This window comes from Macrotis lagotis, chromosome 1 (assembly GCF_037893015.1).
Source record: "Macrotis lagotis isolate mMagLag1 chromosome 1, bilby.v1.9.chrom.fasta, whole genome shotgun sequence".
In the NCBI taxonomy this organism is placed as follows: domain Eukaryota; kingdom Metazoa; phylum Chordata; class Mammalia; order Peramelemorphia; family Peramelidae; genus Macrotis; species Macrotis lagotis.
This window is the reverse complement of record NC_133658.1, coordinates 122596826-122610788: the sequence shown is the minus strand read 5'-3', so window position 1 is coordinate 122610788 and position 13963 is coordinate 122596826. Positions and strand designations below refer to the sequence as shown.

The 13963-nt window shown below is 42.0% G+C and overlaps 1 protein-coding gene across 1 annotated transcript in view; it reads right to left on the bottom strand.

Moving 5' to 3' along the window:
* SLC1A4 (solute carrier family 1 member 4) overlaps positions 1-10779 on the bottom strand; it is a 36527-nt gene extending 25748 nt beyond the window's left edge. The window contains exon 1 of the mRNA XM_074207283.1: positions 10232-10779. Within this exon, the coding sequence (XP_074063384.1) occupies positions 10232-10755 (524 nt within the window). The 5' untranslated portion in view covers positions 10756-10779. The remainder of the gene's footprint in view (positions 1-10231) is intronic.
* Positions 10780-13963: the final 3184 nt, after the last annotated feature.

Sequence of the window (13963 nt, the reverse complement as noted above, 5' to 3'; positions counted from 1 at the left end):
AGCCCCCCCCTCTCCTATCTTTCCAGTCTTCATATAACTCATTCCCCAATATGTATTTTTTGATTCAATGACACTGGCTTCCTGGCTGTTCCACAAACAAGAACCTCCATTTCTCAGCTCCAAGCATTCTCCTGGCTGATTCCATGCTTGGGATATTCTTCCTCTTCTGCTCCCAGCTACTGATCTCCTTGGCTTCCTTTAAGTTCCATATAAAATCCTACCGTCAACAAGAAGCCTTTCTCAATCTCCCAATTCTAGTGCCTTAACACTCTTTTCCGACTGGAGGGAGACCTATGTGGATAATAAATATATACATGTATTTCATACAGCACTATATCCTGTCCTGGGTCACCTTTGAAATTTTAAGCTAATTCAGTAAAGATCTTTTGAACATTAAAAAAGATTTTTTTTTTTTTTTTGGCAAAGGTAAACAGCCCTGGATCATAAAAAAAATATACCTTAGGAAAAGTTAAATAGTTGTACATTCCTATCCTATATAACAAGGAAATGGAGAACTGGCCTTGGAGGAAAACCCAGTTCAAATGTAGTCTTAGACATTTAATTGATTGTTATCCAAGGCAAATCAGTTAACCTTCTTCATCTGTAAAAAAAGGGAACAATAGCACCTAACTCATTGGGTTATTTGAGAATCAAATGAGATAACATATAAAGCAAATCTTGCAAAACTTAAAATGCTGGGGGAGCTAGGTGGCGCAGTGGATAAAGCACCAGCCCTGGAGTCAGGAGTACCTGGGTTCAAATCTGGTCTCAGACACTCAATAATTACCTAGCTGTGTGGCCTTGGGCAAGCCACTTAACCCCATTTGCCTTGCAAAAACCTAAAAAAAAAAAAAAAAACCCTTAAAATGCTAGTCATGATAGTTATTGCTATCTTTATCTCTCACCTGCTTCCTTTCTGAAACAGAAACTCCTAGATCTTCGAAGAAGGAGGGCTATGCCCACTGTAGAAGAAAACAAGGTGCCCAACCTAATTCAAATAAAAACAATTACCAACCCCCTTATTTGTGCTGGATATTTTGTTGGGTGTTGATCTTAGGTCTACTGGGGACCTAAAACCTTAGCAGGAGCAAAAACATAGTAGATAACAAACACTTAGGGGTCTATCACCTAGGTAGCAGATCCTTGGAGAAGGGTCCTTTTCAGTTACCAATTTAAAGGACTCAGAAGAGCTCTCTGCTTGACCTAGATCTCCCCCAGCTGACCTTAGAAATAATTCGTTTGTCTGTCTGAAAGTGGTAGTAACTAGAGTCATTTTATGAACTGCTGACCATTGATACCTACCTGATTACCAAGCAGCACCCCACCAAGTGATAGGTGGCTTGGCATTGTGGTGAAAGAGTCCTGCTTTGGAGTCAGGAATCCTGTCTGGTTCTGAGACATTCAAGGGACTGAATCTTTTACTGCCCCCAGGGAATTTCTAAATTACAGGTAAACTGGGGGTCTGCATAGGTAGAAGGAAATCCAGATGCAGATAAATTCACAGGTCCCAAATAAAAATCATGTTAACACTCCATCTGAAATGAGTTTTTAAAGAGACCTTATCTAGATCATCCAGTTTATGACTTTGAGTAGATCTAACCTCCTTGAGGCTCAGTTTCCCAAATCTATAAAAGGGGGAGGGGGAGAGGGGGAGAATTAGAACAGAAGATCTATGCACTCTCTTTAGGCATGAAAGAATAGGATTCTTTTTTGTGGCTGGGCCTCCCTCTCAAAAAAAAAAATACACCAAAACAGGTCTAGCAGATAAAGTACCTGAGCTCACTTCCCATGCTCACAAAAACAGAGCTACCTGAAATGAGTTGAAATTCAACAAAGACTGAAAGAGCTAGAGGAACCAAAGTAGAGATGTAATGGGGGGAAAAAAGCAAAAATGTTGTCTGTGATGTTTAACTTTTTAACAAACTGTTTAGTTTGAACACTTCATTTGAACTGCTCACAGAGCAATTTCAAGATTCCTGAAACTTTCAGCTTTTATGTCTGGTGGCTGTTTGGTGTTTTAAGCCAAGTCTCATTGTCTGGGGCCTACTGTAATTTGACTAGCCATTTCCTTGTTATATAGGACAGGAATGTACAACTATTTAACTTTTCCTAAGCTGTATTTTTATGATCCAGGGCTGTTTACCTTTGCCAAAAAAAAAAATCTTTTTTTAATGTTCAAAAGATCTTTTACTGAATTAGCTGAAAATTTCAAAGGTGACCCAAGACAGGATATAGTGCTGTATGAAATACATGTAAATATTTATTATCCTCAGTACCTATTGTTAAAAAACAAAAACATGTTGGTTTTCTATATAACTTGAAGAGCTAGGTGGTTTTTGCCTGGGGAATGTTCCTGGTCGTGAGGGAGGCCACATGACTATTTGTAAGATTCTTTTTTCTTTACTACCTTGATTACCACTGTATGTGATGTTTTTCCATTTAGTTATCTAAAGAACTGGCAGAGGATCTGCAATGGTACTATGCTGTGATTTAAGAATTCAGTGTATGTTACAAAACATAGATGTGGAATAGAGGCAGCCCTAACCAAAGAATCAGCCAACCTTCTGGAAGGCATTCAGTAGAAAGCTAGGAGTCAGAACCTACGTGTCATTATCTTCTTTACTTAGCCATCCTGGTCTCCCATCTCTTATCTCCTTGCCACAGTCCTGGATGGCCCTCAGGTCTAGAATGCCCTCCTCTCTCAATTCCGTCTCTGAGAATTCATGATGTCCTGGAAAACTCAACTCAGGTGCCATTTTTTTTTAATATGACACATGCCTGCTGACAGATGGATAGATGAACCACAAACCTAAGTAATTTCCTTATGGTAACCCTTTGAGGGAGATGGTACATATAATTATTCCCATTTTATAGATGAAACAACAGAAGTTAAGGGACATGCTCAAATTCAAACAATCAACTAGTTGTAGAGTCAGACCCAAGAACCTTAGGTCTTCTGATTCTAAAATGCTCTTTATTTTTTGTCCATTTTTTGTCTATTTATTCTGTAGTTCATTGATTACCCTTTCAATTAAATCATAATAATATTATTTCTTTCCTGAGAAAAGAGTGGCTCTCACTTCCCTGAAATCTTCAGGATATTTTCCCTAGAGGGAAACTGACACTGAGAACAGTCAATAACAAGCTATATTCTTAAGTTCCTTTAAGAAAAAAGAAATCCTATAATATCTGAGGTCTCAATAGCCATTGGGACTTAATAATTACACCTGATTCTACCTCCAGGAATTAAAGACAAAAAAAATCGAGGAAGGTCAATATTTAGAAAAGAAAAACTTCATAAAACACTTTTTCTAGAGTTCATCTTTGTGATCATGTATTATTATATTTTGTTTAGAAAATCTCTGTTACATTCTTTAAGCCTTCATTCCCTTCCTCAAACAAATTACACGTAGTTTGTGAGTAAACTGAGGCCCTGGGAGTGGTCGATGATACTTCCTGTTATGATTCACTGTACTACCCTTGGTGTTTATAAAATTCTGAGAAATGAAGAGAAAAAACTCAGGGAATACTAGAAGCCAATACTGACATACTACAAGACTGCACTGTTTACTCAAAGGGAGGAGAACTCTCCTCCCATACCTACTAGACTCTCTTGTAAAAAGTGGGCTCTGCATGATAATATGTTTATATTAATAATGTTTTCTTTTTCATTCAAACTGACACAATGGACACAGATCAAAAAGGCAAGTTCAGAAGCAGAAATGATCTCACATCGATTACAGTCACTTGGTATCTGGGCATTGGAAGGGGCCTCAAAGATCTTCGACCAATTCCTCCCATTCTCCAAATGAGTAAAAGTTAAGCCCAAAAAGAGATTGCTACTTAACCGGGTTTAACCACTTTTAAATCTGAGAAAAAATCTGGATGTCAAAGGAAGAGGTTGTGAAGATCTCTTCACTTTCTCATTTTTCTTTTTCTTTTTTTTTGTATTTTCTCATTTTTCAACAATTTGTTAAAACTTCATTCTTGTTTTCCAAGCAAACTATTCCTGCTCCACCCCCGTGGTTAATGACTCACTCATAGGCTGCATCAGTTTTAGCTGCTGTTTTGCCTGTCTTCCCCGACACATACCTCCCCTTCCCCATCTTGTTCCTTAGAGTCAGGATTCCTTGTCTTTTTCCAATTGATCTCTTTTACATTCATTTTTAATCCTACTTAAACAATGAAAACAAAATATTCCAATAATGGTGCTCCATTTATAATTTCTGAGGACTCAAGAATTCTATATACATGAATTTTCCAGTTAACTAAAGCTTTTTTGTATAAGTAACAAAACAATTTCAATATTTTAAAAACTATTTTATGAATATCTCTCAAAAATGTATGCCCTCTTTCCCAGTCTGCCTTAAACTGAGCTCAGAACGTGATTTATCCTTTTCGTGATGATTCAGGGTCATTACTCTGAAAAATTAATTCTTGGCCTATGCTGTACATAACTACAGTGTCCCTTAGTAGTTATTTGCCTCATTATACCAAATGATCTCAGAAATATGCCCAAGAGTTCCAGATCTTTGAGTTCTTGTGTCTGATCATTTCTCTCCCTCAATTCCTCCCTTGCTGTTAGCCATAATTTGCTGTTATTTAACTTGCCGTAACTTTCACCTTGGATCTTCGGATCCTCAGGTGTCCAAATCCAATAGGTCTCTGCGCTGGAAAGTCATATAACTTGTTAGAATTATGTGGAAAATAAAGGCTAAACAGGGCCTGACTGAGACTAGGCCACTTTCTTTCAAGGAAAAATACCTATTTTTTTGGTATGAGATTTGGAGTCATTTACCATGACTGCTACATCAAATGGGGATGAACAATACTTGCTCTACCTTGTTCAAAAGGAAGACATCCATAAACTGTAAAGCGCTATGGAAGGGGAAGCAATCATTCTCATTATTCCCATTTCTAGGTGAGTTCTAAGATAAGAAGTTGACAGGTAAAGTGAGGTTTTGGTGTATGTATGCACCTAAAAGAATAAAGGAGTATCTTGTTCAACCTAACCTCTGTCTCATCTGACTGCAGTTTGGCAAGGAAACCCTAGATTCCTAAATTGTCAAAGGACACGTCTAAAGTCAGACACAAACCGGTCATGCAAGGCAGTATTTCTTTGAGTGAATAAATACTGAGTTTCAAGAAAACATTTCCACGTGGCTCAGAATTCAATGCTTTTTTCCTTTGTTTTCTCGTCAACTACTTTGCTTTGATCTAACAGCAGTATTTGAATAGGCATCCTAAATAAACAGAGGAGACAGCATTTTGGGTAAAAAGCTAGCTTCAAAGGCTGGAACACTTGAGTTTGAGTCTAACCTTTAATACACAGTGGCTCAGGACAAGTCACTTATCTTTTCAAGTCTCCAAAAGGACACATTAAAAGGAAGGGGCTGACTTTCCTCTTCAGGGAGTACCTTTTATCAATGAAATCATACATCTAAGTCCCTATAAGAATTATGATATCTGCACAAATATACCCTTAGAAAAACATAAGTGATAGATATGTTGATTTGCCCCATCAATATAAAACACACCGCCCCCCCCATCAGAACAACAGTCAATGAAAAAGCTCAGAACCAGGCAGGAGATGATTTCCCCCTTCCCATATTCTTCCAACCAAAGTTGCTTACGTGCCATTTTCCTTATAGACCACACTAGAGATTATTCCCTCAACATATGTTACAATAAGTATTCCCTTATGCTATTCTTTCTCTCAGCTCCAGGCCTTTGAAAAGGCTGCCTCACATGTTTGGGATATTCACCTCTACTCTCGTCTCTTTTAGAATCACTAACTCATGGAAGGTTCATCTCAGGAAGCCTTTCCTGATTCCCCCTGTGACTAGGGCTCGTCTCTGTTCTCTATATTACTCTGCATTTACTTTGCACAAGTTTTGTACTAACTCTTCTATGTGTTCGCTCCTCCCTGAACTCCAGAAGAGTCCCCTGGAACAGAACTCCAGCTCCTAGAAGGCTAGTTTATTTTGCTATAACTGATACCAAACACCTGATAAGCAAGGATGACTCAAATGAGTTACCTCCAAACTTAACTGATGAAACCTCAAATTCATGTAATATACTCAGACAAGCAGACCCAAGAAGTTACTACTCTAAATCCAAAGAAGCAAAGTATGTAATTTCTTTTTTTATCTTTTTTCCCCCTTTAAGGGAAATGGATCTGTATTGATTTCTTCCCTACAATTTGGGGTTTGGAGATTTACATTTTTGGAGAATACTCAGGATTGGGGGCAGAGTAAACTGTCTCATATAGGCTCTATTCTCATTTCTCTTGCCTTCATGAACAAATGACCAGTCAATGCAGCATAGTTTAGTAGAGAGACCACTAGACTAGGAGTGAGAAACCTGGTTTTTCAGTCCTGGCTGTTACCAAAGAGCTGTGTAACCACGGACAGATCCCTTAATCTCTCTGGCTCCATTTGTTCAGCAATAAAACAGGACTGCAGCCACCTGTCCTACCTGCATTACAGGAAGGTAAGGAGGTAACAGATGTAAAAGTGGTTTTGAAAAAGGAGAAAGGCATTAATTAATTCAACTAACCTGGGGCAAGGAAATTCATGCTGCAAACTATGAATTTCTCTCCTTTTTGGATAAGTATTTACACTAAATCTAAATTGTTGTTGCTGTTCAATCATTTCAGTCATGTCTGATACTTCATGACCCCATTTGGGGTTTTCTTGGGAAAGAGACTTCTTCAGCTCATTTTACAGAAGAGGAAACTGAGCCAAACAGAGTTAAGTGACTTTTTCAGGATCACACAGATAACTGAATTCAGGAAGATGAGTCTTCCTGATTTAAGGCCCAGCACTCTACCCACTGTGATATTTAGGTCTCCAAATTCTAAATAATTTCCTCTCTATAAACTTTTTAAAAACAAAACTGTTCTGTATCCAGAGAAAGAATTGTGGAGTTTGAACAAAGACCAAAGACTATTACCTTCAAATTAGAAAAAAAAAAAACCTGTTATCTTATTATGTAATTTTGCTATCCCTTATACTTTATGTTTCTTCCTTAAGGATATGATTTCTCTCTCATCACATTCAACTGAAATCAATGTATACCATGGAAACAATGTAAAGACTAACAGAATGCCTTCTGTGGGGGGGGGGGGGGGTGGGGGGGAAGCAAGAATGGGGGAAAATAGTAAAACTCAAAATTAATAAAAATTTTTTTAAAGGAAAACCTCTTAAAAACAGAAAATAAGCACTGTGGTACAGTAGAAAGAGTCAAAGGATTTGGGATCAAATTGCATTTCTGCTGTGTGGCCCTTGGGTAAACCAAGATCATTTTACAACAGACATACTTAGATGCTCATTCTGGGCAGGGATTCATAGGACCACTGACAACTGGATTTGAACAAACCAATTATTTTAAAGCTTCACCTGTACATAAACTGGTTAAAGTGAGTTGGGGCTTACAAAGCTAACATTTAAATCTATTAAACCACAATTAGGTGAGATCATGGCATAAAAATAAGCCCTTTATTCCACACCTGGTGTTGCTACAACATAGAAGATTTTGACGCCCTCTTCCCAGCCTCTAACTTCCCAGCAACAACTACTAACTGTAGTAAGCTCAACCTGAGATGACACTGAAGCTAGACCTGCACTTTGATTACCTTGTCACAAAGAAGAGAAAAGAAATCTACTATTATTCCCTTAGATCAATGACAGCCACAGTTACAGAATTTATAACAAAGATTCACCTGCTACCAAGTTCTACTTGAATGTGAATTATTTTGTGTCATAAATCCCTATACCTAAGAGTTTTGGATGTTTCTCAATTCCTAAAATCTGGTTGATGAGCTGGAATGAGAGAACTCCTGCTACCTTTGCTTTTTCTCTCACCCCTCCTAATACTCAAGGCCTGCATAACATTTTCTAATTTTCTTTGGGGGTGTCTCAAATTCAGTTACTAGGGAAGCTAGATGGCACAGTGGATAGAACACTGAGCTTAGAATCACAAAAACACATCTTCATGAGTGCCAATTCAGCCTCAGATACTTTACTAGCTGTATGACCCTGGGCAAGTCACTTAACCCTGTTTGACTCAGTTTCCCCATCTGAAAAATAAAAAGGAAATGGCATATTTTGACATTATCTTTGCCACAAAAAACCTCAAATGAGGTCACCAAGAATAAGGCAGGAATGAACATCATTCTCCCAGTTCAGAATAATCAGTTCCCCATCCCGGACAAAATGTGCCTGGGACAAGAGGTATTTAAATATGTCCGGGGGGGGGGGGTGGCTAGGTGATGCAGTGGATAGAGCATGGGCCCTGGAGTCAGGAGTACCTGAGTTCAAATCTAGCCTCAGACACTTAATAATCACCTAGCTGTGTACCTTGGGCAAGCCACTTAACCCCATTGCCTTGCAAAAACTAAAAAAAAAAAACACAAAACATGCCCTCAGACAAACCTTTAGAGACACTTTTATTTAGGTCATTGGGAAAGAGATATCTTTCCCCTTCCCTTTTCTCTTAGTTTCCTCGTCTGTAAAACAAAGGGTCAGACTAAGAATTACCTTGGAGGTCTCTTCTAACTCTGGTCTGATGAGTTGTACAGTGCATCCCTTTCATAAGTCAAGGTTGTCTAACAACAGACATACTAAGATTCCTTAGTCTGGGCAAGAATTGATAGGACCATTGACACTTGGATTTAAACAAACCAACTATTTTAAAGCTGCACTCATACATAAATTGGCTAAGGTGAACTGGGACTTAAAAAAACTCCTAACATTTAAAGCTATTCACTTTCTTTATAGTGAAGGGCCAGAATATCCCCCCCAACACACACATCTTTAGATCTCTGCTGGGTCTTATCCAGAATACAGGAGGAAAGAGGACATCACCCTAGTTCAAGGCCCTATAGATTCTCTCTTGAACTATTTCAACAGCTGCTGAATTGATCTTTCTGACTCCAGTTTTTCCCTCTCTAATCCAGACCTACATAGTTGTGAAAGTGATAGTTTTAAAACACAGATTTGACCACTGTAACCTCCACTCCACTGGAAAATCTTTAATGGTTCCTAGTGCCTCTAGAATAACATCCTTAGTGTGGCAATTCAATCCTCTATAACTAGCTGCTGTCTACCTTTCATCACTTTTTTTTTCCTTCAAGTTTTTGCAAGGCAATGGGGTTAAGTGGCTTGCCCAAGGTCACACAGCTAGGTGATTATTAAGTGTTTGAGGCTGGATTTGAATTCAGGTTGTCCTGACTCCAGGGCTGGTGCTCTATCCACTATGCCACCCAGCTGCCCCCCCCCCCCTTTCATCACTTCTTATGACTTCCTCTTCCTCTCCTGTACTTTCTCTGTTCCAATGAACAGTGGCTGGTACACACATTTCTTTCCTGACTTTTCTGTATCTTTACACCCTGCGAGTGTCTCCGCAGTCTGGAAAAGTTCTCTTCATCTTTTAGAATCCCTAGCTTTCTTTCAAAGGATAGTGTAGGTGCCATCTTCTACATGTGGTTTTGCTTCATCTTGTCCTCCTCATCCCAAGCCTTCCCCTTAAGCACTTAGGCATGTGATCGGTGTTTTGTTAAATTGGGGGCTCCCCATTTTAACTACTTTTGCTAACTAGATAATACTGAAAGGCCATCGGACCTCCCAAGTTCCAATACCTTGAGACACTTACACTCCACTCCTCCTAGTTACAATATTTCTTCTCTCCCCCTTCTAAGAACAGGGTAGTCGACAGATGCTCCTTTCGTTTTCTAGATGAGGTACCAGATCACTCGTGTACAAACATGATCCTTGGCGGCCCCCAGCCTTATTTGTTGGGGAGCAGGCTTCTATGCCTCAAATCCAAAGAGGAGCTTTTCTGTACGAGATGATGGTGCAAATTCTGGCCATGGTAGCCTCAGGCTGCTTTAGTGGCCAGGAAGGCGGTGGAAAGGCACGCGTCTCAGCCTGGCCAAGGCAGCCCTCACCCTCCGGTGTCACCAGCTTCACCTGGAGGCCACCTGGGAAGGGATGGGGCAGGTCGGGCCGGGTTTGGGAGGACCTATGGGGGCGCGCCACCACCCCGCTTGTTTGGGGTGGATAACAGTGGCCCTGCAGGGAGATGTTTCTAAGGGACAGTTTAACATTAGGCAGAGATCGGGGGCTGAATTTCCATCTATTTTTAATCACTGCAGAAATGAGATGGGCGAGTGGGGGGAGATGGGAGACTTTCTGTGACTGACCCGGGGGGGGGGGGGGGCTCGGATTACCTGACCAGGTCGAGGAAGGAATCGACGGTGTCCTTGGTGACCGGGGGCGCTTCGGGGCCGCCCAGCCCCAGGGCGCCGGACAGGAGGGCCCCGGCCCCGGCTCCCGGGCGGATGATGAAGGCCAGGGCCACGGCCAGCGCCGAGGCGCCCAGCGTGGTCAGCAGGAAGTAGGCGACGGCGATGCCCCCCAGGCGGCCCAGGGAGCCGGCGTCCAGGCTGGCGGCGCCCGACACCAGGCTGCAGACCACGAGCGGCAGGATGATCATGCGCAGCATGCGGAGCAGCATCTCCCCGGGGAAGGCCAGGTAGGCGGCCTGCGCCGGGCTCAGCTCCAGGCCCCGCAGCGCGGCGCCCAGCGCGGCGCCGGCCAGCACCCCGGACACGGTCAGCAGCACCAGCGCGTGGCGCCGCAGGAAGCCCCCGCAGCGGCGCGCCCGGCCCCGCGCCCCGGGCCCGGCCGGCCCGGGCTGCGCCGCGGGCTCCGTGCCCTCCAGGTAGCCGTTGGTCTCGCTGCCCTTCTCCATCGCGGCCGGCGGCCGGGCGCGGTCCGAGCGGGCGGCCAAGCGCGGAGCGCACGCGGCCTGGGCCCGCGGGGTCGGCGGGAGGGCGGGCAGGGCCGGGCACGGCTCGGAGCTCGGGCTTCCCCGGGCGGCGACCGGCGGCGGATGATGCAACGGCGGGAGCCGGCCCCCTTCACACCCCTCTGCCCGGGCGCCTCGGCCAATCGCAGCCCCGGGCGCACCGCGCCAGCCTCCTCCCGTTTTGAATGCCAGCGAGCCGGGCGCCCTCCCGCGGGCTCTCCTCGGAGCTGGGCGGGGCCGGAGCGCCGAGGGGTCGCACAAAGCGGGGCGGGATCCTCCCGAGGGAGCCCCGAGCCTGGGGCCGCCGGGAGGACAGCCAGGGCCCCGGGGTCCCAGGAAGCCTCCCTCGCCTTAGCTGTGGCCTCGGGAGCAAGCGCGGACACGCGGGGCCCGAGGCGGGCTGCAGAGCGGCGTGCCGCCGGGGCCGGGGCCGCCCCGCGCCCACCCAACGGGTCCTGTCCGAGGCGGGAGGGTCCGACCTGCGCCTTCCTCTGGTCCCCGGTTCCTCGTCCTCGTGTGTCCTGGGGTCTGGAGCTGCGGGTGATCTGCAAGACGCTCCCAGTGCCAAGAGTCCGTGCCACACAGTGGGAGCCGCTCCTTCACTGGCACCTTCGTGGAACTGCTCAAATATTTCATTACTAGCTTCCAAAAGGCATGTTAAATTGCCTGCCTTTATTGTTTATTTCCCAGATACATGGAGAGATGAGCTTTGTATTTGTGCTTTAATTAAAAAAGGCATTTTAAATTGCTTTCCTTCTTTTGTTTATTGTACAGAAAGATCATTTTTATTTGTGGTTTCAAAAAGGAAATTTAAATTGCTCCCTTTTTTGTCTATGTATTTTCCAGCTATATGTAGAGATAATTTCCCTTTTATGCAAAGATTTCTCTCTCCCACCCCTTTCCTTCCCCCACCCTAGGATAGCAAGTAATCCGATAAGATTATACACATAAGATTATACACATATTTCCATCTTAGTCACCCTGTGAATGAAGAAGCAGAACAGAAAGGGAAAAACTATCAGAAAAGTGACAAACAAAATTAAAAAGGTGAAGATTGCACGTTTTAATCTTCCTTCAGATTCCATGGTTATTTTTTTGAGGTTTTCTCAAGGCAAATGGGGTTAAGTGGCTTGCCCAAGGCCATACAGCTAGGTAATTATTAAGTGTCTAAGACTGGATTGAACCCAGGTACTCCTGACTCCAAGGCAGGTGCTTTATCCACCGTGCCACCTAGCCGCCCCTTGATTCCATAGTTATTTCACTGGATGTGGATGTTTTTTTAGAATTGTCTTTGCTGTATGGCTGAGAAAAGCAAAGTTCATCAGAGTTGTCATTGCACAATGTTGCTGTTAAGTTGTCCAATGTTCTTCTGGTTCTGCTCACTTCACTCAATAACAGTTCATGTAAGTCTTTCCAGGTTTTTCTGAAGTTCACATGTTCATGATTTCTTACAGAACATAATACTCCTTTATATTCATATGTTGCGACTTGTTTGGCCATTCCCCAATTGATGGGAATTCCCTCAATTTCCAATTCTCTGCCATTATAAAGAGAGCTGCTGTGAATATTTTTGTACATGTTTTTTCCCCTTTTTCATGATTCTTTGGAATACAGATCTAGTAATGGTATTGCTGGATCAAAGGGTATGAACAGCTTTATTACCCTTTGGGCATAGTTCCAAATTTCACTTCAGAAAGGTTGTATCAGTTTACAATTCTACCAACAATGCATTAGTTGTCTCAGTTATCCCACATCCCCTCCAACATTTATCATTTCCCTTTTCTTTCAAATTAGCCAATCTGATAGCTGTGACAGTTGTCTTAATTTATTTTTTCTAATTAATAGTGACTTAGATCATTTTACCATAAGACTATAGACAACTTTAATTTTTTCATCTGAAAAATGTCTGTTCATATTTTTTGATCATTATCATGGGGAGTGACTAGTATTCTTAGAAATTTGACTCAGTTTTCTATATATTTTAGAAGTAAGGCCTTTATCAGAAACACTGGCTTAAAAATTGTTTTCCAACTTTCTGCTTTCCTTCTAATTGTGGCTTTATTGATTTTGTGCAAAAAACTTTTCAATTAGGGGCAGCTAGGTGGCACAGTGGATAAAGCACCGGCCCTGAAGTCAGGAGTACCTGGGTTCAAATCCTGTCTCAGACACTTAATAATGACCTAGCTGTGTGGCCTTGGGCAAGCCACTTAACCCTATTTGCCTTGCAAAAAAAAATATAAAAATAAAAACTTTTCAATTTAATGTAATTAAAATTATCCATTTTGCTTTTCTATCTCTTCTTTGGTCATACATTTTCCTTTTCTCCATAAATCTGACAGGTTAATAATTTCTTGCTCTTCTAATTGGTTTATGACATCACCCTTTATGTCTAAAGAACCCATTTTGACATCTTCATATATGGTATGAGATAGTAGTCTATGCCTAGTTTCTGCCACACTATTTTCCAGCTAGGTCATCATTAAGTGTCTGAGGCTAGATTTGAACCCAGGTACTCCTGACTCCAGGGCGGGTGCTTTATCCACTTTGCCACTTAGCTGCCCCCCCCCCCCCATTAATTTTTGTCAAAAAAGTGAGTTCATATCCCAGAAGATAGATTAGTATAGATTTACTGTTGTGACTTGTGAACCTGATCTATTCCACTGATCCATCACTCTATTTCTTAGCCAATACCAAATAGTTTTGATAACTGCTGCTTTATAATATAGTTTTAGATCTGGCTAACCAACCTTTGCATTTTTTTTTCATTAATTTCCTTGATATTCTTGATCTTTTGTTCTTTCAACAAAAGTTCAGATAAATTTTGTAATTACTTTTTCCAATACTGTAAATTTTTTTTGGATATTTGATTGCTAGATTAGTAGATTAATTTAGAAAATAGTGGAAAGTGGATTAATTTAGGTAAAATTATAATTTTTATTATATTATCAGCCTACTTATGAGCAACTGATATTTTTCCAGTTGTTTAGCTCTGACTTTTATTTGTGTGAAGTATTTTGGAATTAGAGATTCCTTGGGTTTGTCTTGACCCAAGGTAGACTTCCAAATATTTTATATTTATGGAATTTCAATTTCTATCTCTTGTTATTGGACTTTGTTAATATTGTATTGAAATACTGATTATTTATGTAGG